The sequence below is a fragment of the Psittacula echo genome (genome assembly GCF_963264785.1).
Source record: "Psittacula echo genome assembly, chromosome: 1".
NCBI classification, from domain to species: Eukaryota; Metazoa; Chordata; class Aves; order Psittaciformes; family Psittacidae; genus Psittacula; species Psittacula echo.
In genome coordinates, this window is record NC_137735.1 from 20,245,487 (window position 1) to 20,270,800 (window position 25,314).

Genomic DNA, 25,314 nt, shown 5'->3' on the forward strand with positions numbered 1-25,314 from the left:
ACCTGAAAGTAGGATTAGAGGAAAACCGAAGTTGTAACTTTTGCAGGTTTTCTTTTAAAGGGATAAAACTGAAGGACATAACACTGCCAGGAGATTTTACTAATTGTTCTTAAAGTAAACTTGTCAGTTAAAGAGTCTATTTTAAGTTGATGAAACTGAAATTCATGAACTTGAGCTTTCACACAGAACAAAATGTAAACATAGCATGAGTGCTTCCTTCTGCAGTTAGTGAGTGTAGTTACTTTTACTTTTCCACTGGCAATTGCAAAAGAATGCAATTCTTCATTTGCTGTTCAAGGACCAGGCATCTCTTGCAACTTCTGTATTTTAACATATGTGAACTTTTTGTGTTGTTGCATGTGACCTTAAAGCTCTCCATGTCAAACTGGTATTGGAATGAGTTATTCTTCTTATTTTGGTGGCTCTTAGTTCAGGTTAGTTTTTGATTATGTGTTGACTGGATTTTGGTGAATGTTATGGTACTAAAAGCTTCCTGAAGAGCAAGAAAGGTGGCTGTGTAGCTACCTGACTTTGTAACTCTTTCCCAGAACTCCACAAGTTTTGTTCCTTCCAGGAGGGAGAAAGTTTCCTCTCTATGTATTATGCTGCTGAACCTTAGGTTTTGGGATGTGAATCTTTGTAGAAGCATGGTTGTAATGGTACTTCTGGGATCAACAAAGCTCCAGTTTTGAGTCTAGGTGTGGTGGGTTTTTTTACACTTTACTTGTTTTTGAAGTAACTACTTTGACAAATGATTTTTTTTTTTTTTTTTGTTTCACACTGTTTTTAGGTATCTTATCTGCTGCTTTCTTTGTTTCAACTTTGTAGTCTTAAATGGCCTTCTCCCTCTTGAGTAAATATGTTGGCTAAGATAATTCTTAATTTTTTTTTTTTTTAAAGCTTATTCTTTTAACCTCCCCATTTAAAGCTATTTTTCTAACCTTTTCTTTGTATATTTAATGATCAGAGCAACAGAAGAGAGATTAGCTGCCATGACAAAGAACAGAAAAATCCTCTTTTTATGGCTTTCTTCAATTTAGGACACAATTCCTTTTCTTAGAAGGAGCACTTCCATATTAGGCCAGTTATGAAACAAAGATCTTTTAAACAGAAGAGTGGTGTTTCATGTCATTAGTAAATGCATTCATTCTTTGAAACATGATGTCCTCTTTCCAGCTGTGCACCCTGTAACTACCGCTGTGACTATCTGTTATTAGAGAACCTCACTGAGAAAGTCATTGTGATTATTCTCACAGGATCTGGGAGCAATATGGGTAGCATTGAGCAGAAAAGGAGCTACTTTCTTTTCTTGAAGAAATTCTCACAAGTGCATAATATCTTCCACTGAGGAGCAGCTGCATACTGATTACTAAATGCAAGCTGTTTATAAGTTTGTGTGTTAACAGCCCCTTTTTAAAAAAGGAACTTAGTCAAATATTCTAAGTAGCTTCTCAGTGTAAACCATATCTGTTCCATTGTTGTGCTATTCTCCCAGGAAATCTTGTGGTTTGAACTTGAATTTGTTTTCTGTATTTGTGATGAAATTTGAAAGTGGGGTTTTCATTCCCCCCTCCCCGACCCTGTAGCAGGTTGTGCTCTAGCACTGTATTGAGAATATGAATTCATACGTTAACTCTTGCTCCCTCTGCAGGCCTTGTGAATGACATGAAATGCCTCAGGTTTTCCACAAACTGTTTGTATTTCTTACCTGGGTGCCAAGGTAACCCATTCCTGTCCCATTTTGAAAATCAGAATGCTTTCTTGTAGTACCTTTTAGTGCTTTGGTGTGAGTCGTAACACCTTGAAGCTTTTTTAGTATATCAGTCGGAATCTTCTTTATTCCTGTATGTAGTATTGTTAACAGCAATTCAGATTTTACTTGACTGCACCTGCAACTGTTCAAATGTTCTTGTCCTGAAGTATTTTACAACTTTTTCTCACAACTAGCAGTAAAGGTAGAAGCAAGTTTATTTCTTAAGAACAAAACTGATCTGAAGCGACTTTTAGCAGAGCAGGTGCGAAACCTGCTGAAACCTTTTAAGTGTAGTATATATCTCATTCTGTTCCTCTTCAGAAACTTGATTGCCTACAACGTTTGTTTTCAAAACAAATGTCCACACCTGACATTTGAAGTCTCCAAGGGCATTGCATCACCAGTCACTAGAAAGCTGAAGAGTGTTAACATGTACCTTAACCCCCATATGAAGTGAGATGGCTTTTACAGGGAGGGCACTATAATGTATTTTTTACTGTCATTTTAGTACATTATTCCCAAGAGGCGTGGGGGGGATGGTAGTTGACAATAGGTACTTGCAGTGTGAAAGGAAAAGCTGAGGTGGGCAAGCGTCAGTTCTTTCCTGCTGGTCCAGCTGCGAGACTACTTGAATCTGGACAGTTTTAGAGACATTAGTGAATAAGATGATTTTTTGTTTTCCTATTGTTGGATTCCTTTTCTTCAATTTAGCCTTTAATAAAAATGAAGTGGGAGTCAATAAGGTTAATCCAGCTTTGATTGCATGTTAGCTGTGGAGATTGCAAGCTTCATGGTAGCTGTACTAATTGGGGAAGTGCTTGGAGTGCATACTTGGATGATGGAATATGCAAGAGGTATTTTTACATTTGCATATAGCTACAGCAGTCAGTCCTTTTCTGTGCTTATTGTGCTTTTTTACAGTTGCTGGTCCATGGTGTTGCAGAAGTTCTGTAATCGCTCTAACAGGCTTCTATTTTCATTTGTTTTCATATATTTCACAAATTTCTCCTGTATTTCTCATGTATATATGTATCTCTGTGTATCTATAAATACCTGTATTTATGCCTCTGTCATATACGTAGGGAAGAGGAGTTAAAAGTGCCATGTAATTTGTATGGGCTAAATGGAACTATTTTAGGAATCAAAAGGCTTTAGAAAGCTACGTCAGACAAGTTTTGAAGTGATAGATGAATGAGAGAGGGTTTGCATTCAACCTCAAACCAAACGACACATAGACTTTGACTGGATTAGGGAAGGCAAATAGTACTTTATCCCAAGTCTAGCAGTTAGAAGAGAAACTTGAATCCCTTCCCATGTGTTTAGATTTTCTTGCTTACAAGTAGGATTGAAGTTTTTAATAAGGGGAATTTGTGTTTTCTTTTCTTGCATGTTTCTGCTACCATACTGCCTCCTTTTATTAAGAGTTAATATTATGGTTTACAATTGACTACTTTTCAGTTTTTTGCGTGTCTAAGTCTCTTGATTTGTTAGAAATGGGGTCTGTGTGGGATGCTTTGCAGATAAAGCAAGACTAAATTTTAGGTGGGGGGTCTTCTGCCATGCATCACTAGCTTGGCTTTCTTCTTCACATCTGCTTGAAGTGGTGATGATGGCATATGACCAGCCACATAAAAAGCTGTTTTTTGAGTTAGTGTCATGACTGCCTATAGCTGTTCCTGTCTGAGCAGCTTTAATCTTCAGGAAATGAAGAAAGCAAGCAATATGCTGTGGAAGATGACTTAGCTTCCACGTTAACTTTCTGGTACTAATATTAAGATCTCTACCCACAGACATGACTCATGCTGTGCTTCTAGGGACTGATATGTATGGTAGTTTTCCACTATTAATGAGAGGTGGTCTGGTAACCAGGATTCCAACTTTTCTAGGCCTGCGTGAAACAAAAACAAAATGGGGTTTTTACAGTTCCATGCTTTTCTTTTTCTTTTTTTTTTTTTTCTTGTATGTATTTGGAGATCCTGTTTGTAGTGCCTTGTGAAATACTGATACAACACTGCTATATATGATGGGATTCCAGGCTATTCCGTTCTGTCATCTTATTTTCCTTTTTTTTTACTGAAAGGCAAAAAGTGATATTTTGACATAGGCAAACTATTAATTACTGAGAATGAAACAGCTCTGTTTAATGCTTCTAAACTAGGAGTGTAACCACTGAGAAATGGTTAGCAAGAAGAAAATTTGCCCTAAGATGGCCTTCTTTTTTTTAATTTGATGAAACAGAAGTAAAATTTTTGTTGTCTAATCAAAAGACTTTATTAATATTTAGTCACCACTTTTCTTTCGTACCTCAAGCAGTTGCTTTATCTGGTATAGAAGGGTTCAAGTGTTACTCCTTTATAAAGGACTGGTACATTTTCAGATCTTAAATGGTCTTCAAGTAGGTGAAGCTGGTTAAATATGTTGAGAATAGAGAAGTAGGTAGTATGACTTGTGTGGTGCATTCTTGTAATCACTGTAAATGTAAGGCATACTAATAATGTTAAGCATAGTATACTAGTAATTGCTAGTTTTTCTAGGATTTAATCATTGTGAAAATGAATTCCTGTAAGGGTGTTTAACTTGTTTTCTGAGTCTGATGTGGTCAACTTATGTGAATTGTGTGCTGCTTGCTTGAGGAAGAGCTTCTAAAGATTTTCCTCTGCCTGATTTCCTTGTAGTTCTGTTGGTTTTTTTGACATTTAAGATGTTTTCCTTTTCCTTCAGTTTCTAAGAGAAGATATGCAATACAAAGATGCCTCTAATAAACATAATCACCTGCACAGAGAAGACAAACATATCACCATTGAGGATCTGTGGAAACGCTGGAAGACATCTGAAGGTAGGTAAAGAATAGCTAAAGATTTTGGTGGTTATTGAAATAGACATAATTCAATAATTTTTCCACCAAGTAGTTTAGAGTAGTAAATGGATGACCTTTTAAAAGCATCTTCATGAATCTGTTTTGGTACTGTTACTTATAGATCTATGTAAACCTTACTTAAAAACTCATTCAGTCCAGCTAGTATTAATTTTTTCTTGATGTGCTGCGTGTACTGTAAGTAAACTAAGCTAGCTTACACCCTCATCTGTACGAGGTTGTAATTTATGAAGATGACTGTTGCAAGCACTGAATTCCATATAAACACATTTTTAATTTAGTAAGCCTTAGGGTTGGCAGTCAGGCTATTTTAAAACATCAATGATATATTGTATTAAGTGGAAAGTCCAGGGTGTTTCAATTTAGATGTAACTGTTCTTTGGGCTACAAAGAATTAGAATTCTTAGTCAAAACATTTCGGGAAATATTTTCAGACTTGGAATATAGTAAAATGGACTGATAGCCCAACACCACCATCCCTCCTCCAGTTTGATTTGAATGAAAAAATGTAAATACAGCCAAATATTCCAAATATCAAAAGACAGTAGTAAATGAGCAGTACGCTGTTCACTGCCAAATATGGTCTATGATGTAGCTACTAAAATGAAACTTCCAGGGGTCCAGAATGTATTGTAGCATATAGAGATCTGGTATTAGTCAAACAGCTAAAAGTGGAAACAAAGGACAAATGAAACTAGGAACATTGCACTGGTTCTATGTAGGAAGTAATTTAAATGCAATCTGAGGTAATTAATTGATTAAATATTTGCTCTGTAGTAAATATCTAAATTTTAACCAGTGATTTATATCCTCATCTCTTCAAATATTCTGCAGATACTTACTGAAGATCTTGTTCAATGAAAGTGTTGCAACTAAATTATCAGAGAAGATAATTTCCCTACAATTGTTTGTCTGACTTAGAGTAGATACTTCTGATATTGTTATAGCTTACATTTATGAAGAGTTAATTTATCTACTGTGTAATGTCTTTGTTCCAGGCTTCTTGAATGTAGTGAGCAGTGTGAGTAAGACACACAAGATTTTGAGAGGAATGTCTGGTCTTACTGTGCCTGCTTATAATGGCCTTACTGTGCATGCTGTTGAGGAAACTGAAGTTGCACCACGGGGAGGCTCTTAGAATGAGACTACCAAGCAGTGCTAACAGTGACCTGGTGACTGTTAGGAAGCATGAAGCCCCTCAAATAGTAAACTACTTTCATTTAATATTAGGTAACATGGAAAATTCTGGTTTTCCTTTCTAGCTGTTTTTAGGAATTTTGGTTTGTTAGTTTATGTGCTGCTAGTTTATAGTACCAGTGTAATTTGACAGCATTAAACAAGAGGGTGGAAGGTAGTGTAAATGATGGTATCAGTAATTTGAAACTTTAAGTAGTCTGTTGAGGTATCTGTTGTGAGAATTGCAAGCTGTAAGTAGTACCCTGGACAGTGAGCATTAGTGCTTATGCAGAAGCATCTTCTGGATCTATTGCTGCTTAGTTTATGCTGAGCAGAATTGTTGATTCTTTTCCATGTAGCTTTATGTAGATGTTTGTCTTGAGTATTTGGCAAATTGCTTAAAGTTGCTTGCCGTTTAAGATATTGGTGATGTAAGACAGATAAGATTTGAGGGTAGAAAGTGAAAATACAGTTTATGGTATAGTAAGTTTGTTATTGCTGTTTGGTGTTGCCTTTTAGGATTAAGAAAAACAGATTATTTTTGAGTAATTCCTTGAAAAACATACAGTGAATAGAACCCTGAGAATTGGCTCTGTTCAAAGCTTTAAAAATTTTCTAATAAAATAAAAACCCCAGCTTTTTAATATTTCTGGCACTGGGCAGGTTTTTGGTAATCCCTATCTGCTGCAGAATCCTTAAGGCATAGTCTGTATGGATGCAAATTAAAGGAATTTCGAGGCTATTGGTTTTACTTGCATGGAAGGAATCGCATCATAGCTTAAATCAGCATCTAGCCTATTGTTGTGTTTCCACACAATTTCAATTGGTCCTTCAGTACAACTCAAGGTTGTCAGTTTAAGCTAGCTCATGTTACTTGTGCTTTCCATGACCACTGAATTTTTTTAGTTTCATAATGTACAGAGAGCTTTATTTAGAGGAATGACTAGGAAAATAGTGTAGCTGTTTAAAGCCTAGAAAACACTGCTTTCTGATAGTCCTCTGACTTCTGTTGTTGTGTCTGTTCTTTGAATGTAAATGCCAGTATATGCTTGTTGTATGGAATTTGATTTGACTTTTTCTGTCTAAGCAGTATTTATACATATACAAAGTCTTTCAGACTAAAGCACCAAGCTTAGTGGTTATTGTTGAGTTAAAGGTGCATCTTCTATTTTTTTTCCTACAAGGGCCTTGAAGAGGTGGTAGGTGTGAGTGCAGCAAAGGGGACAGATGAACATTTGTTTTAATGTCTGAATACCAGGTTTTTACAATGTTTTTTGAAAGTTCTGTGTCTTAAGGGTGTCTGCCTTCTCTTCCCCCCCCCCCCCCCCCAATAGGCTAAGATCATATGAATTTGCTGTCTGAAGAGATGTGTGTAGGTATTTAGTTTCAATAGTAAGGGGGTCTGTAAAACCAGCACTAGGCAGCTATATCACCACTGAAGGCAGCTGGGTAGTTTTCTGAACTGTCTTGGTGAATAGGTAGGGTGCCGCATTCTTGATGATGTAGTGTTGTCCCTTGGGATTTGATTTTGTAGCAAAGTAAAACTTCGGTGGTCAGTCCTGGAGCTCGTGAAAAGTTTGTCAGACTAATCTGGGTACCACCAAAACCTAGTTTTTACAAACTGCCTTGAAAAGTAGTTTTTCTTTAACATCATAGCTTATTTGCCTATATGTTTGTATGTGTAATCACCTGTTGTATTGAGTGCACAAGTGGTTCTTGCAGCAACTGGAACTAAAATGCATATCACAAAGATGTTATGGTTGCCTTACACTTTGTTAATCATTGCTGTCTCAGCTTTTAAATATCTGGAGACTGGAAATGCATGCAAGCAGGGTTTGGCTAAGGGTGAATTACATAATGCAGTGTGCTGTTCCAAGCAGGGCCAGCACAGTACTGATGACAGGCTCTTCTATGGGAGTTGGAATGCTCAACTGTTGAAAAGATAGTTAGGGTCACACCTCTCTTGCTTTTTTTATGCTGTTTAAAAACCTACTGGTGGCAGCATATTTCATGCTGAAGTTGCTGCTGAAGTCCTGCTAAAACAGAACTAACTTTTGAATCCTTCTGTGTGCTTGATGTAGAACAAGCTCATGTTTTTCTATGTTGCCTGGTCAGCCTGTTCTCAACTTTAAGCCTAATAGATAGCTGTATCCACTTCTTGCTGTGAAACACTTATTGAATGTAATTTGATTTCTGAAGGGAGTAGGAGGCCCATAGGAGTACTGAGGCTGACACTGTAATCTTGTTTTTCTTCATGACTGTCTGCCCTGAAGCACTGTGCTGCAGGATAAATTTAACATGAAAAAAATACAGCCTGATCTTCTAGTCGGTCATTAACATGGATTAGCAGGGAGCAACATTCATGTAGGGCAAGTTTGAAGCTACTTTTGCTGTCTTCACCTTCAGATGTGTTGTTAGAGCAGTTAAAAACCAAACCGAAACAACGAACCAAACAAAACAAAACCCCAAACCAAACAAAAAACGCCCACCAAAGTAAAACAAAACCAGCCAAACTAAAAATCAATCTCAAGTTGTAATCTGAAATAGAAAACAGCTTATGCAAGTCTAGAGAGAGAGTGCTGCATCAGGGTGTAAACGCTGTGGCTTCTGCACCCGGCTGCTCAAGGCATGTTGCTGACATCCTCTCTCCCAAGATATCAATTTACAAAACAGGTGCGAGAGGAAAGGATGTTATGATTGCTGGCTAATGCTATACGCTTTAAGTTACCCTGTCAGTTGCTACTCCACTGAACCACTGTGTTATTTTCTGGTGATTAAAATAAGGAAAAGTTACAACCTCAGCTAACTAGTAGGAGCTGGCACATTCTAATTGTCAGTGCTGATTGAGATGAGTTTCAGCTGGCCTGCTCGCTTTTCAGTACACCTGGTGTGTGTCACTTCTGTCATGTTTCGGTAGACTTCTACTGAAGAAAGACTGTTTTGCTTCTCAGTACTGTTGTAGAATAAACATGTATGCTGTCTTCAGTCTTATTGTCAAGCAATACTTCTTACCAATAAATAGCATATACAAGATATTAACAAAAAAAAAAAACAACCCAAAAACATTCTGAATGTTTTCACTGATGTACAGCAATCTCCCAAGGCTCTACTGTGGTGCTGTAGGAAACGAAGAACATGGTAGCTTAGGGTCCAGTTCAAGCTGGAAAAGTAGGGGATTTGTGGGCACTGACACTGGAATTCTGCTAATGCAGAATTATTTTACATGCTAAATCTGAATTTTTAGTGAAATATGTGCATGGGCAGAGATTCAGACAGAAATCCCAGAAGAGTCTATTGATTATGCTTCACTTAAATGGTGACTGGCCATTTAAAAGGACAAAGCATATACCAAATGTTCTGATTCTAGTTTGTAAGACTTTAGTTGGTTCTTTTTGCAGTTTCTGTACTAAAGGAGGTATCTGATACAGTGATATATAATGAATAGTAAAGTGCTTTTTCCTAAATACAAATAGTTTGTTTGGGGAGATGCCTTTGATATCCTGTGAAGAAAACGTCACACAAGTCTAAGCAGAACAGATGTGATTGGCCGTATAGTAAACAACATCAGTATGTACCTCATTTCTTACATGATTATATATTTATAATTACTACTGAATGATAAAAAAGTAAGTTTTGCAAGAGTGACAACAAAATACTTTTAGCAGCTGAAGTGACACTTCTTAATACTTTTTTTTTTTCCTTTTCCCCTCCCCCTCAGTTTATAAACTCAGTGAGTTGTGTGGCTTCTGAAATTGTGTGTTCTGCACTGTCAGTGATAACATCTGTAGTGTATAGTAGCTATTTTAAGAGGGTTTTTTTTTCCCCCCTAATGTCACATCAAAACAATGCTTTTGCTTTGCATCAGTATATGAACCTATTTCTGGAATGCAGTCAAGGTGATTAAGGTGATATCTTTCTGGGTGATTTTACCACCATTTCGAGATGCTTAGAATGACTTGTAAATCTGATTGCTTCTTATTCACAAAAGAGTTAAGAATCTTTGTAATGTGAAAATGATCTGCTTAAAAATATACCCCCGACATTTTGCATGAAAGCTTAGAGTAATATGACAAAACTAAGTCTGTTACAAGATCAATACCTGGAAAACAGTTTGTGGCTCAAAAGAAGAAGAGGAAATGGGGCAGCATTCCAGGAAGTAGATGTTAACCGTTCATACAGATAGAATACACGTGCATTGTACTGCGAGTTTTTTTTGGGTTTTTTTAAAGCTATTAATGGCTCTGTGAAATGTGTTCTGTCTTCTGTTACTGGGAATGATGAAAATTTGAAGTGTTTAAGCTTAATTTTTTCAGCTATGCTAGTGTAGACAAGAGACCTAGGAGTCCTTATTTCAGTGCAAACTGAAATATGAATTTAAACGCATAAATTTTTGTATTGCCTGCAGCTTACCTGTCAAACTTTCAGCAGCTCTTTCTAAAGGGTCATTGTCAAAATTTACCACTATGAATGTGTCCTTGTGGTAAGGTTTATCAAGAAATACTTGCTTAGCATTGTCATATACAAATAGTTTTGGGGGGGAGATTAAATGTATTTGTTCATGCAAAGACACATCTGTCCAGAAGGAGGCTGTCAGTTTCTTTCATGTGCAGACAAACTTTTGCAGACTTCATAAATGGAGTGAACAACTTCCCTTCAACTTTGTCAGTGTGCAGCTGTAAGCTGCAGCAGCTAGCCTGTAAGGGCCAAAAATGCTTTCGTGGTGGTGGTTGGTGTTTTTGTGTGTGTAATATTTATGCAGTATTTCTGTAGCTATGAAAGCTTATGTTAACTGTTGCTGTTATACAGAAAAACGTTTGATTATTCTATAAATGCTTAAATATTTTTTCTTAGTGGGATGTTATTGTATGTAGTACAGCTGTTCTGGGCATATTTGAGAGAGATTTAACTATTTTCCTCTTAAATTTCTTCTGTGTCTCAGTATTTTCTTTCAATCTTCTCTCTTCCTCTCTTGTCTGCTCCCATTTTGTGGTTAGTAGGCATGAGCCTCTATAGAAATTTTTGTGAAAACAAGTTCTTCAGCCGTCATACTGGGAAAGATCTTGGTACATTGCCTCAAATGGCTACAGCACCTGCTGACGTGTTTAGTTCTGCAGGGGTAACATGGACAAAAAGACTCGGGCTGAGACCAGTTTAAGCAGATAAAAGTCACAAGATGCTGTCCTGATTTAAACTAAAGCAAAACACTAAATGATTGTGTGGAATTTTTAATAAAGAAATCTTTCTATTGGTTCTGTGCTTTTTTTGTTTATAGGTTTGCCTAAGCTTCCTCTGAGAAGCATATAATGAAAAAAGCAAAATGCCAGAAACACCTTGGTGAATGTGAATACTAATTTTTCTGCAGTTATATTTGGCTAAACCCTCTTGCTCACTGTAACCTGCTTTTCTACTGTGTCTTGGTGTCTTGGTATTGATTTTCACAAAAATTAAAGGTAATTAATCTGACTTTTTCTTCCAGTTCATAACTGGACTCAAGAGGACACTCTTCAGTGGCTGTCAGAATTTGTTGAACTGCCCCAGTATGAAAAGAATTTTAGAGACAGCAATGTCAATGGAACAACACTTCCCAGGTGAACGTTTCTTCTGGATTAGTTTCAACTAATTCCCTGTAGGTTGCTGCTTTGTCTTTATGTGGGAAGAACTATGTGAGCCTAAAGTCAAACAAGATACAGTTAAATGCAAGGGGAGAGTAGCATCCTTGCAGTTTTTAAAAGCTGGCTGCTTTTTTTTATCCTCTCCCAAAGTAACTCAAAATATAAATGCTGCTTCTTTTGTTTTTGCTTTGTTTCTTGCTGTTGAAGCTTTTATCAATGGACACAATTCTGTACAGTAGTGAACTTCCTTTTGAACAATTTCCAATCTGTTGTACGGTTATACCTCAAACTACCTGTAGAACCTGCTTTTTTGAGCATAAGTACTAAATTTGAGTATTGTGTGTATTTTAGAGAGTTGTCACAAGTCTTCAAATATGCCATTACCTCTAACTACGCTAAATGGATTTGTTTTATGATTATTACAGAAAGTAGGGAAATGATTTGTTGTTCTTCCTTTGCCATATGCTGATATGCTTTTTTAATAGCACTGTTGTCATTGTATTATATCTCTCACTCTAATTACATAATTATAACCTATATAACTGTGGGAAATGCTATTGATATATTTCTTTCCATAGACTGGTTTTGATTATAGCTTCTGGAATAGGTAACATTTTGTCTTATCATTAACAGGATAGCAGTAAATGAACATGCTTTCATGATCTCTCACTTGAAAATAATTGACCGGAGCCATAGACAGAAGCTTCAGCTTAAAGCATTGGATGTTGTTTTATTTGGACCTCTCACCCGTTAGTATTTTTTTTTTTTTAAGTTGTGGTGTGTTTTTTGGTTTTTTTGGGGGGTTTTTTTTTTTTTTTTGGTCTTATCTCTTGTTTGTAAGAATTCAACAGATAGAATTTTCAGTGACACTTGATAGGTAGGACAGCTTGTCTATTTTGTGGATGTACTGACAGGTTACTTGGCATGCCTTGTGGAACTGGGCAGTGAATTAAAAAAGATGATCTGGATGCTGGGATCAGGACAAAGATTCATTTCTGTGTGTGAGATTATGTAGAAATTTTAGTATAATGCCATTTAACAGATCGATGTTGGCTTTTGTGTCACAGGAAGTGTACTCTAAAAGTCTTTTAATGTTTATATTACACTTGCAGCTAATGCCACATTCATTTCTGCATTAGCTTGGACAGTGTAAGCTGGGATGCTGAAATGAGAGGGGATGACCTTCCCCAAAGAATTAAAAAAGGAGATGGTAGTGCAGATCCAATGCTAGTGTCTTTTGTGCAGGCTTGAGTTTAAGCGCAGTTAAATTTAATGCAGCATTTTCACATCTGATCCATTTTTAGCATACCCAGACATTTCCAAATGTACCACATCAGTAGTGGCGTGCATGCTTGCTAGTACACAGTTACTGGTACTGTGCATGTTGGGTATTCCTGAACTAGGAGGCCTTTCCCGAGCTTGGTGGTCAGTTTAGAGAGTAGTGAATGAGTTTGCAAACATCAGACCAGATCTGAGCTATATAGATTAAGTAGATTGTATTAGAGCAGAGTTGATTATGCTGTATGAAAAATGCTTTGGAATCCATTTAAAAGGTTGGAGATGGTTTGAGGTAAAGGAAATGGAATTTTGTTTAGTATCAGGTTTTGTCACCTTTTAGGCTCGGGGGGGGTGGAGGGGAAGTCCATAATCTGTTGTCTGTATCAGTGAATTAGCTAATAATCATGTTGTTTTCTGTGCAGGTCCCCCTCACAACTGGATGAAGGATTTTATATTAACAGTTTCTATAGTTATTGGTTTTGGAGGCTGCTGGTTTGCATTTACACAGAACAGGACTTCAAGAGAACATATCACAAAAATGATGAAGGATTTAGAAAGTCTCCAAACAGCAGAGCAAAGTCTTCTTGACTTGCAGGAAAGGTATAAAAATTAAAAAAGTTAATGTTTATTTGTTCTTTTGTTTTGAGGCTAAATAAAAATACAGATCCTTTATAGTCATAAATTACTTGTATTCATCTGCCTTGTTCATCTTCATTTTGCATGGAAATTGTGATTTTAGTGGTGATGGGTTTCTGCATAGAAATTCCTCCTGGATATTTTAGCAGGCTGTATGAAGGTAGAGAATACGGGGGTTTTAACCTTCAGATTTAGAAGTATGTACTGTTATTTTTGTATAATTATAGTTTGCTTTGGAATGCTTAGATACATGGAAAATAAGAATATTTGTCCTGTTTTTAAGCTGTTAAGATTGAAGCAGACCTGGACTGATTACTTTCTACTTGCTGTTGCATATTTGCATGTGAAAGTTGATGGTCTTCTCTGATGTACCTGTAACTCAGTTGTCTATGAAGACTTTTTATTTTATTACACCTTTAATGAAGGCTCACCTAGAAGTTTGCATGTTTTGTCTGATATAGACGTCACATTGTCTGATGTAATTGCTGTTGATTCATGAAGCTTGCACAGTCTTTATTATCACAGACTGGTTGAGGATGGAAGGGGCTTCTGGAGGTCATCTTGTCCAGCCCTACCTGCTCAAGCAGGATCGTGTAGAACAGGTTGCCCAGGACCATGTCCAGGCGGCTTTTGAATATGCCCAAGGATGGAGACTATACCACCTCCCTGGGCAACTTGTTGCCAATGCTAAATCACTCCCATGGTGAAAAAGTGCTTCCTGATGCTCAGACCTCTTGTATTTTGGTTTGTGCCTGTTGCCTCTTGCCCTGTTGCTGGAGACATTTTCTTCTGAGAACTGCAACTTTTAACAAATATGCTGTGTATTTTCTCATATTTTTTGTTCAATTGTGAAGGCTTGAGAAAGCACAAGAGGAGAATAGAAATGTTGCTGTGGAAAAGCAAAATCTGGAGCGCAAAATGATGGATGAGATCAGTGATGCAAAACGGGAAGCTCATCGCCTAAGGGAGTTGAGGGAGGGAGCTGAATGTGAGCTCAGCAGGCTCAAATATGCAGAGGAAGAGCTAGTACAGGTATCTGCAAAATGTTTATAATCTTAGTGTTGACTTTAGATTGGTCCTGGCTTTAATAGATCCTTAGGAATGTTTAAAGCAGCATTTGTCTCATGCTGGAGTTGAATGGAAATATCAATCATGCCATTATCTAGTAAAATAGTCCTTAAACCCTAAAAAGACATACACTTTGTACCTTAGCTTATCATAATATTCTTGAATTCATGGAACAAAATACATATGTACAAAAGCTTTTTTTTCTATCTTGTTAACAGATAAGAGATGATACCTTTGTCTCACTCCTCTGAGTAGCAATAGATTGGATTTATTGCACTGAATAAAAATGCTGTCTTATAAAAATATTTAAGATTCAAATTAGAGAGTATATTTAATAGAAAAAAATATACTTATGTATAATGGAGTATATGGAAATTTATATGCTGCATTTCAGAAATGCCAGATCCACCTTCTTGACAGCAATTGGCATACACCAAAGCTCTGTAAAGCCTTAGTATGTTGCCGTGGGTGTAAAGGTGCTTATATTTCACTTTCTTCTGCTGTCAGTTCTAATGATACTCTTGACACTTTTATTTCTTCTTGTTAGGTTCGCATGGCTTTAAAAAAGGCTGAGAAGGAGTTTGAGCTGAGAAGTAATTGGTCTGTTCCAGAAGCATTGCAGAAGTGGCTTCAGTTAACACATGAAGTTGAAGTACAGTATTACAATATCAAAAGACAGCATGCAGAAATGCAATTGGCAATCGCCAAAGATGAGGTAATAAGTTCTAGCTAAAGATTTTTCTTGATCTGTTGCTAGATATGAGATGGTAAATACAAATTGTTCAGGTAAATTTGGATACTTTTTCTCCTATGAGTTGTTGTTTGCGAACTGTCAATATTGCATTTCATCTTGCTTTTCAGGCAGAAAAGATAAAAAAGAAGAGAAGCACCGTATTTGGAACATTACATGTTGCACATAGCTCCTCCCTGGATGAGGTGGACCATAAAATTCTTGAAGCAAAGTAAGAGTATTACCAGGATGCATATTCTTTTGTGGTTATTCTTATAACAATGGAATTTTTTGGGAGTTATGGAAATTAGAGTCTAAGTGGTTTTGCACTTTTAAGTAAATCAGTTTAAAAGATGTTAAAGTGTGAATATTTGGACAATCTTAATTGGATGTTCTGGTATGCTGGAATGGCTGTACTTGTGTTGCTTTGCTTTATCTTTAAGAGCAGTGTATGTAACTTTAATGTGTGCTTTTCTTCAGGAAAGCACTCTCTGAGTTGACAACATGTTTACGAGAACGTCTTTATCGATGGCAACAGATTGAGAAGATTTGTGGTTTTCAAATAGCACACAATTCTGGGCTACCAAGCTTGACCTCCTCTCTCTACTCTGATCACAGCTGGGTAGTTATGCCTCGAGTTTCCATTCCTCCTTACCCAATCGCAGGGGGCGTTGATGACTTAGATGAAGATACTCCCCCGATAGTTTCACAGTTTTATGGTAAGTGGTGAGCTCGGTAAAAATAAAGGGAAGAAGTTGTGGAGGCATGGGATTTTTGAAGTGAGGTGGGAGAAGAGTGCTGAAATCAAACAGGATTGGATTAAAGCCGAAAGAACCACAATTCTGTCTAGCATTTCAGATGCATCTTTTGGGACTTAGATGAACTGAAAACTGGGGTTTGCAATAAAGGTAACATGAACAAAAAGTCTTTTTTCTGTTTCAGTGGGGAAGTGAGGGGCAAATCCAGTTAAGGTTTTGAAAGTCTGCTTGTCATGCTTGGATTGCTGCTTAGACAAAAATCTATGAGTAATGCTGAATTTCTGTTAGCACACTTGTTCTTTCATATGGAAAGGATGCAGTTCATCTAGAGTCCCTTGAGCTACCATGAAGATCACACCCTAGAAGGGCTGCGTGCTACATAGCTTTTAAAACATTCTTTAGTAGCTGGAACAAAATCTTCTTGTTGTCTAAGGGAAGCTTTCAGGCAGAATATTTGTGTTTGGATACAGTGGGTTGTTTGAGTGCATGGCAGAGAGGCCAAGTACTGGAGAGAGGGAAATTCAGCTTTGGTTAAACTATGATCTAAGTATATACACTGGGGATTCAGACCACCCTTGTATCTTGAGTTATTGCATCAGTACAAGAGCCTGTTTAATGGAAGTTTTGATTAACTGGACTCTAGAGGCAAATCAAAAAGATGAGTTCCCATGTAGCTATTTAAACAAGCAATATCAAGCTGAGGAATGGATAGGGAAGAAAACTTCATCATATGTGTACATTTTTCTTCCAGGGCTGTGATTTTCAGAAGAAATTAGAACCATATTTTAAAATAGCATAAGGAGAATGATTGCCACTTTGCTGGCTTCATTTGTTGTGCCTGGAGCACATGTTTTTCTTCTGAATGTAACAAACTTTCTACAGGCTACAATGAAAAGTTCATTAATCCCCCTACAACGCTACTTAAAATTGAATGCTCTGTGGTTGAAACCACAGGAGTCAGATTATTGTAGGTTAGTTTGGTAAATTATTCCTATCCTTTAGACAAAAACGACAAATGCACATGAGGAAGGACAGAAGCAAAATGGCTTGTCTCACTCATGAGGCTTCAGGCAAAATGCAACATGCAGACAGGTCAGCTATGAACACAACTGTTTCAGTCTCTAGTCCTAAACCTAAGCCCTAATCTGGGCTGTTATCTTGCCCCAGTATCATTTGATCTCAATATTGACAAAATTGGAAGTCTGCCAGACAGGCTTCTTTGTGCTGCAGCAATTGGGATGATGGTTTAAATGGTGTGAAGTAATAGAGCTGATTAATCAGTCCTGAGTTAAAGAACAAAAGGGGATAAAGAAATAATGTACAAGAGTGGAACAAAATCATACATGAAGGTGATAGTGAAACTTCCACTTTTCCACTGACTGATTAGGATACACCTAATTTCTTAATCTAGTGAGTTTCATTTGTAGTAGACAACTCTAGATGCTAGGTTCTCATTGCTGAATCCTTCATAATTCTGTGTATATACACTTACAAGGAACCAAAATGCTTGTGACTTCTCAAAATTCACTGATGGTGTGATCTTGTTCTTTTTTTATACGAGTGAGTAGGATGGCATCTGATTTACCTCGACACATAGTATAAATTTTCTGAAGGAGTTCTTACTCTCTTATCTCAGTTCACATTTGCTTTTTGGGAATCTTTTTGTGATGACCAAATCTTATTTTTGACCTGTGAACCCCTGCTTTTTAGGTCAGTAGGGAGTTCATCAGAATAAAATCAGAAGTTTTAGTTATATGACAACTGTAATGTTGGGAGTTTTAAACCTTTCTTTTCTGTTGAGCTGAGTAGGAAACAAAATCTAAGTGTTGGTGAAGGTGCAGCTAGTTGCTGTTTTGTGAAAGTTCTGATTTCCTGCACTAAACCAGAATGACAGCCCTACCTTTTCTGAGATTCCAGGAAGGGAAATTATAATCTACCTGATGCTAAACTGGCATCTCAAAACATAAAATGAATTTGTCAGGCTAGACATCCTTGTCTACAAAAATATCCTTTTCAATTTTTTTTTAGTGTTTGGTAAACATTTTGAACATCAGGGTGGGTCTGTCTTACCTAAGCAGTAATGCATTCTGTGGGATAGTTTGAGGAGGGGTATGAGAAATTCTGAGGCTCATAACAGCTAGCCTGAAAACAGGTCTGTAGATTTATTTCCATAGAAGTTTTTGCTGCCTAATAATATTTTCAAGGAGGAATTGGATTAAGAACATTTTAGTTTGTCCCTTCCTGTTAGATACTTTCCTTATCAAGTCTTGAGCTGCTGTTTCCACCCATTCTTAGTATTTTTGTTTCCAGAAATTCATGGTTAGCCTGGCAAAAGAAAGTGTTACCAAAAAGGAAAATCTTGAGCTAAAACTGAGGTTGAATTCTATATTTTATATGATGTTACATGAATGAAACTGATCTTCTGCATCTAATATATCTTTCAACTAATGCTGCCTATTTCATGGCTGTTTGGTTAAGTGTATCTACATTGCAAAACCTTCACATATTCTTTTAAGCTCCAAATTGCCGCACAAGTAAAATACAGGATATTGTGTAATATACTAATTTCAGCACTGCTATTTTTAGTTTATAAAGGGTTGGAAGTTTTAGTAGAATCTTTCTCTTTTTTTCTCAAGAGAGCATAGTGAGCCAGAGCTTCAGTGCACATGGTCAGAGTAACATTTGGCAGGCACAAACTGCTGCAGTTGCATCTTAGTTAGAGCTTCATCTAACTGTAGAATATATAAGGTGATGCCAGTCTTTCTTTAATGTCACTTGGAGGGTTTTGGTTTGCTTTTTCTTTGCCTCAGGGTCCATTGTAAAACCTCCGGGCACACTGGCAAGAAGCAGTAGCTTGTGTCGATCAAGACGCAATGTTGTGTCATCATCTCCACAGTCTCAGCATGCTTTGCACTCCCCTGACCCTGACATCCTTTCTGTGTCAAGCTGCCCAGCAATTTATCGAACTGAAGATGAGGAGGAAGCCATTTACTTCTCTGCTGATAAACAATGGTATGGAGATTAGCAAGTAGCACTTGGAAATCTGATAGGATTGAGAGTAACAGTTTAGAATTAGGGGTTGAACCAAGCAAAAAGTTAAAATAATCTGTAGGATAATGTAGATTAATATAGTCCACATGGAACAGAGAGAGTTCTTGTCTGGTGTGTGTATGTAAATAGCTAGCATGTCATATACAGTTAAGTAATGTTACAATCCAGGGTGCACTTAACTAACCCTGATTCTCCATTACAATATGTTACTGGCTTTTACATCTGAAACTAGGATCAAAAGCAATGTCAGCTACTGGGCGAAGAGAAGATGGATGGTAACACAATTCTTACAGCATGTTGAGCGTGTACCTACTCTTGTTACATGGCCTCATAGGAAAAGGTTAAATTCCTTTTGGAAGGAGCAAATGAGCTTGTTGAAAGGTAGGGACACTTGTCCTGAAGAAACTTTTTATATATGATGGGCTTAAATCTCCTCCTTTCATTTTATAACTTTTCTGACTTCACATGCCAGAAAGATAGTTTTTGTTCTTTGAAGTGAAATACAAATGACTGATTCTGGGTTGATGCTGCTGCCCACAAAAATGAGATTGCACAATTAACTATCTTAAGTTTAGATAATGAAATGATGTAATGCAAGTTGTGACATAAACTGTTTAACTAAATGGTTTTTGTTAATTAACTAAGGAAAAGTGTGGGTGGTGCTTTTAGGATAATGTTATTGATTCTAAATTAATTTCCTTTTTTAACCGTGTAAAGGAATTAGTAGTTCAATTGTGTTTTCTCCTCTCTTTGCTCTGATTCAGGGAAGTACAGGAAACAGGTTCAGAATGTGACTCGTTAAATTCATCCACTGGAAGGAAGCAGTCTCCTCCAGCAAGTCTTGAGATGTACCAGGTGCTTTCTTCTCAGAAAGTATCCCCAGAAGAATGCTCCCTGGAGGAATCATCTACGGGAGACTCCTCTTCTCTAACTGCAGATATTTCTAGGGGCTCTCCTGACTGCGTAGGCATGGCTGAAACTAAGAGCATGATCTTTAGTCCTGCAAGCAAAGTTTATAATGGAATCCTGGAGAAGTCCTGCAGCATGAACCAGCTTTCAATTGGGATCCCCATTCCAAAGCCTCGGCACACCTCTTGTTCTTCAGCCAGCAGTGATACTAAACCCAGCCATGAAGCTGCTTCTGTCCCCAGGATAAGTAGCATCCCACAGGACCTGTACCAAAATGGTGAAAAAACCAAAAAGCCATCAAAAATAAAAAGCCTCTTTAAGAAGAAGTGTAAATGAGGTGGGCAGAAGAAGCCTGTTGTAGTGTTGTAAGAACTGTTTTTTAAATCTTTAGGAATGTGATTCCATTTGAGCATTCCAGACTGGATGCCCTAATGGAATGCTCTGTAGGTCAACTATATTTGACTTCACTGTACTGTCAAAGGTCGTGCCAGCTGTCAGTGAGAAATCATTAAAAAGTTCAGACAGTTTACATTCATTTCTGCCTATTTATTTCTTTTTCTTTTTTTTTTTTTTTTTTTTTTTTAAGTTTGTCTTTCTTAGTGTTTGCTCTGGTTTTTTTTGTTGTTTTTTTTTTTTTTTTTTTCCTAAGCTTTAATGGACTAGTAAGCCTTCCTGGGCTTCCCAAAGTCTCTTGTTTACTGGAGCATTCTTCCTATTGTTCTGTAGAGCTAGGACATTTATCTACTGGACTTTAAGAAAAAATAAAAAGTAGAACTAATGGAATTGCACTACTGTTTTACAGACTGGAAATTTCTACAAGTGAAAGACTTGTATTTGTCTGAGAAGATGAATCTTTTCGCTTTTAGATCTTCTGGGGTTTTTAAGTAGAACTTAGGATTTCTAATTGACTTGATTTCTGGAAATGGAAATGCCATGCTTTTGTTATGGGAAGCTTTGTTACATGCATTTATTATTAGAATGGTTCAAGTCCTGCTGTAAAGATCATGCTTTTCCCGGGATTTTCACTGTGATTTTTGCTTCACTGCAGGCTGTATGACAAAAAAAAAAAAAAAAAAGGTAATTAAACAAGAGAAGAGGCTCTTGATTCCTTATGCAAGTGATGGATATGAATCTTGACTGAGGACTGAAAATATTCACCCTCTTCAAATGAGGAGGGGGGATAGTAGCTTTTGTTTACAGACTGACAGACAACAGACATTTGGTTTGTAAAAGTTTGTTTTGTGGCAAAGATAATAAATTGGAAATATTGTGTTTGGGACTGTTCCAATTTTAGCTGATACTTGTTTCAGAGGTCCTGCTAATTGAAAGCGGTTGCAGGCTACATTGCTTATGCTTTCTGCTGTGTGTAAGGTGTTATTTTTTTTGGATTAGCTGTTAATGTCTTAATGTCCTTTTGTAAGATTTCATACACTTTATTTTTGTATAGTTTTAAGATTCAGCTGTTCAGACATGTCTGAAGTAAATGGTATAATTTTATAATGCATACTGTTACACTAACTCATAATTTTAGATATAAAGGTGAGACTTGACATGCTTCAGATAAAAGCAGTTTTTATGTTAAGCTTTTATAGGGAGAGAAGAAATTACTAGGAGGGTAATAAGGAAGCCTTCTTAGAGCAACAGTAGCTAGTTGTTCAGAATAATTTTTATTTTTTTTAACAGTTGGAGACAACAAATGTACTGCTTGAGCAACAGTGCCTTTATTCAGTCTGTTTGAAAATATTAATACCGAGCATAAATTTCTTTTGAGGTACATTCCAAAGAAATACTTCTTGCTGTAGTGAACACAATTTACCCAGTGATGGCTAAATGGTTTCAGCTCTTCCACAGTAACAGGTGCCACTGCCAGGGACCTGTGATTAGGGGCGCTCTCTTCTTGCCAGTATGTACATGCTGTACTGTATGAAAAAATTAATTCACTGACTGCCTGTTTCTTTTTCTAGTGAGGAGCTTTCAAAATCTGTAGCTAATTGGAGTCAAGTGATGTCTTTTCTATCATTTTCTACTTAGGTTCCACTGTACATAACTGATGTATTAGTTCTGTCCTCAGGAAGTGGTGGTGATGTTAACAGATGCATTTACTGCAGCTAGTGAAATGACTAGAAGAGAGTTAGAAAGTGTGCAAATACCTTAAAAGTCCTGACGCATTCATCAGTTCCTTAACAGAACAGAAAGCATCCAGAGTTTTACTGTTTAAAAATAGTTGTATGTCATCTATACAGAAAAGCATAGGAGGAATCAGCTGTTCAGTAAAGTTAGGAAAGGACAAATAGAAATGGGATATTGTTCCATTATGATATAAAGCATCAGATTGAACAGCTATAGCTGCAAAAAAATCATCAGAAGGTAACAGTTGTCTCAAAGTTTCTACACTCTGTACATGGTAGAAAAAAAACCCCAAAACAGCAGTGCAGAAAGACTTGTGCCAAACAGCCATCTCAGTGCTCAGTCTTCAGACCTGTAGTTAGAGGCCTTATGGTGTCCTTGAACATGTATGAAGGGAAACAATACAGAAAAGTAGGGAACTTATTTTGCCTCCTAAACAGCATGGAGAAGGCTGCTACCGGAAAAGTGTTCAACTTTGATGTCTGCATCTGAGAAGGCTATAGCAAAAACTTGAGTTTAAAGTAAGATCTGGGGTTGGATGGTAAATCTTGCAATGTGAATTTTGAGGAACTCTGCCTCTGTCGTTATCAGAAAAGATGAAACTGAAGAGTGTATATTTACACATGAGGAAAGAATATCTGGTACTGAGGAGTGGGAGGACAGCACTTCTTAATCCTGACTTCAAAGTCAGGCAACCTTAAATGCTGAGAAGCCAAAACAGACAAATTCAGCTTTCTGTAGTAAGCATACCAAAAAATGATATAGAGAAGGCGTTGGACTCTTCATTGGCTGTGAGTTTAAGTGTTAAGTAATTTAACTGCCTTTTGGAAAAAAAACAACTGTTTATCCCCAGCTATTCTGTAACTTATAGCTGTTTCTTAATAAATATTATAGAACTAATAGCTTCAGTTACTATGATCAGAAGTGGTGAGTATTGGATGTTGCAGCACAAACTGTAATTTTAAGTTAATAGATTTGGGATTGTTTTTATTATTTTAATAGACCCTTTGCACATCTTGACACCTAAATTTGTCCACAATTTAAGTGACTTGTATTGTTCTTATTGTGGCTACTAATCTTCAAACTGCTAGCATCCTTTTGCGAAGGTATGTTGAGAGCACTGACTTGGGTAGGTCCTCAGTGGCAAACATCCAGTCCAGTGTTAATTTTGAAGTACCTGGTATGTCAGCGTCTCAGAAGTGAAAGGATGTGCTTCAAAAGGTCTTCTGTTTCTGCCCAATTGCTTAATGGTGTAACCTGAACTGGCTGGCAGACAGTCCAGCCAGCATTCCGACCACTAGGATTTCTGTAGGACATGTCAATCATTCAAGACAATCATCTAGTGTCATCAGCTTTGAATGGCTGAGGACTTCTTTTTTAAGCTTGTATAGCTAAAATCCACATTCTATTTTAAATTCTCCAGTATATATCAGAAGATGAGGGTCTTTGCTTTCTTAAATGTTTTGGGTTGTTTTTTTTTTTTTTTTTTTTTTGAGTACTTTGTCAGGACAACAGCCCCTTTGTGGAAACTGCGTGAAAGGTTTCTCTTTGAAGAGGTTGTTTAACTCTTTCACCTGTAAAAGGAAGAAGTATCAAGTGTGTGGTTCTATATAAAGATGACACCAATTCTTCTGAAACTGAATAAACCCAAACCTTTCCCCAATTCTTACAAACGCAGTGTGGCACTTTTTTTTCTCATAAAGTAAAAATTTCAGGAAAGGCATTTCTGGTTGCCATTGGGAATGCATTTGATCACCTTACAGACTTGGAGATTAAACCAGTTGATTCTTTTTCCCTTCTCGGTGATGGAATTTAAAATTGCACATTGGCAGTTCCAGGCATATGTCAGCTTTTCTTTCCTCACTTCACTGGTACCTAGGTAGCAGATTATCCTCCACTTTCTGATGGGCAGTTTGCTGAAAGAGGGAAGATTTTTCCATCATAGTCAAGGTAATAATGTTATAGTAAGAATACAGTTCCTCATTTGGAAGCCTTGAAGATAGTGAAGGCAAGGATGCTTGACTTGAGTTTTCTTAGTATATTTATGGATGCCAGCTTGAGTTAGGCATTAATTTATGACTGATTGAAAGCCTACAAGATAAAATTAATTAGAAATTGAAGATTCCAAGATTTTTCCTTTTTTTTTTTTTTTTCCAATATATGGAAGAACAGCATGCAGAGGAGGGAGATGAGCTTTAATTAGCATTTCTTGTATCACCAGCTTTTAGAGCTTCAGGATAGTTTCATTCAATTTCCAAGATACATTGCTGGAGAGGGATTACTACCTTATTTTTACAATGTATGCATTTACTTACAAGCAAGGAAGAAGAAGGTAAATAAACTGAATGCTTTTGTTTGTTTGTTTGTTTTAAAGCCAAATAGAGGACTTGGATGTTGGAAGTCTTTAGCATTTGCTTATCTCCTTGTACAATATGTTAAGTAGGTTGAGCACAGTTTTCTAATCTATTCCGGTTGCACTGACTAAAGTGATGTATTACTATCTCATGTCTGAAACACTGCTTGCTCTGAATTGCTGTGGCATTTTAATCATGGATGTTGCACTGAACAATGTTTAAACCTACTAAGGCTGTTTGATTCCAAGTACTGATAAACTTTTCTACTAGTGACTTAAACACAGATGTTGATATAACTAGTAACCAAAGAAAGGCTTTTACCAGTAGAGTTTGACTGCCTGACAGCATATAAATGTTTAGGAAACCATTCTTTGAGGCTTCAGTAGCAGTTCAACAGTGTCATACACATTTTCAACAGCTAGCTTTCCCTTCCATCTCTTTAGTGATGGTGCTGATCTGAACCTCTACGTAGTTTTCTCTTGCGTAAACAGAATGCAGTGATTCATATAAACTGTACCAATATTAACCTTTAAACTGTTGTTCCCAGTTGCTCTTCCATTGGACATTACTTAAGCAAGATGGCAGTGCTTAAACAGTCCGCTTCAGTCTTTCAAAAATAACATTGATTTGTGTTACCTTTTTTTCTCTACAACTTTGAATCTCAAGTTTACAAAATTTGTGTTCTGTGTATCTAATTCTTCACTGAAATTAGAGCGGGAAAACTAATTTATGCTTAGATGTTAAGGAAAGCACATTTGAGCAGGGTAAAAAGAAATTCCTCTTGCTCTTTGCAGTTGATGAAAAGGAGTTCAGAGGTTTTTTGTCTGTTCCTGAGTCAGAAGACTAAGGAATTCTCATGACTTACATAGCTGGAGATGAGAGGTACATTTAATCTCAGAGCTTTCAGATCAGTAACTCTTAATCCAAGAGAAAAAACCAAACAACCCTCCAAACAAAATGTTTCTTTTTCAGATGTGCTTTACAGAG

The 25,314-nt window shown here is 37.0% G+C and overlaps 1 protein-coding gene across 3 annotated transcripts in view; it reads left to right on the forward strand.

The window, feature by feature from the left end:
• STIM2 (stromal interaction molecule 2) overlaps positions 1 to 20,865 on the forward strand; it is a gene marked incomplete at its 5' end in the record, with an annotated part of 62,917 nt that extends 42,052 nt beyond the window's left edge. For 2 of the 3 annotated variants that reach the window (XM_080618919.1, XM_080618920.1), the window contains 10 exons: positions 4,475 to 4,589; positions 11,281 to 11,392; positions 12,050 to 12,165; positions 13,117 to 13,294; positions 14,185 to 14,362; positions 14,946 to 15,113; positions 15,260 to 15,360; positions 15,609 to 15,847; positions 18,697 to 18,898; positions 19,702 to 20,865. In XM_080618919.1, coding sequence (XP_080475045.1) covers positions 4,475 to 4,589; positions 11,281 to 11,392; positions 12,050 to 12,165; positions 13,117 to 13,294; positions 14,185 to 14,362; positions 14,946 to 15,113; positions 15,260 to 15,360; positions 15,609 to 15,847; positions 18,697 to 18,898; positions 19,702 to 20,182 — 1,890 coding nt within the window. In that variant the 3' untranslated portion in view covers positions 20,183 to 20,865. Of the gene's footprint in view, positions 1 to 4,474; positions 4,590 to 11,280; positions 11,393 to 12,049; positions 12,166 to 13,116; positions 13,295 to 14,184; positions 14,363 to 14,945; positions 15,114 to 15,259; positions 15,361 to 15,608; positions 15,848 to 18,696; positions 18,899 to 19,169; positions 19,319 to 19,701 lie in introns of all 3 variants that reach the window. The other variant, XM_080618921.1, reaches the window with a different exon arrangement.
• Positions 20,866 to 25,314: the final 4,449 nt, after the last annotated feature.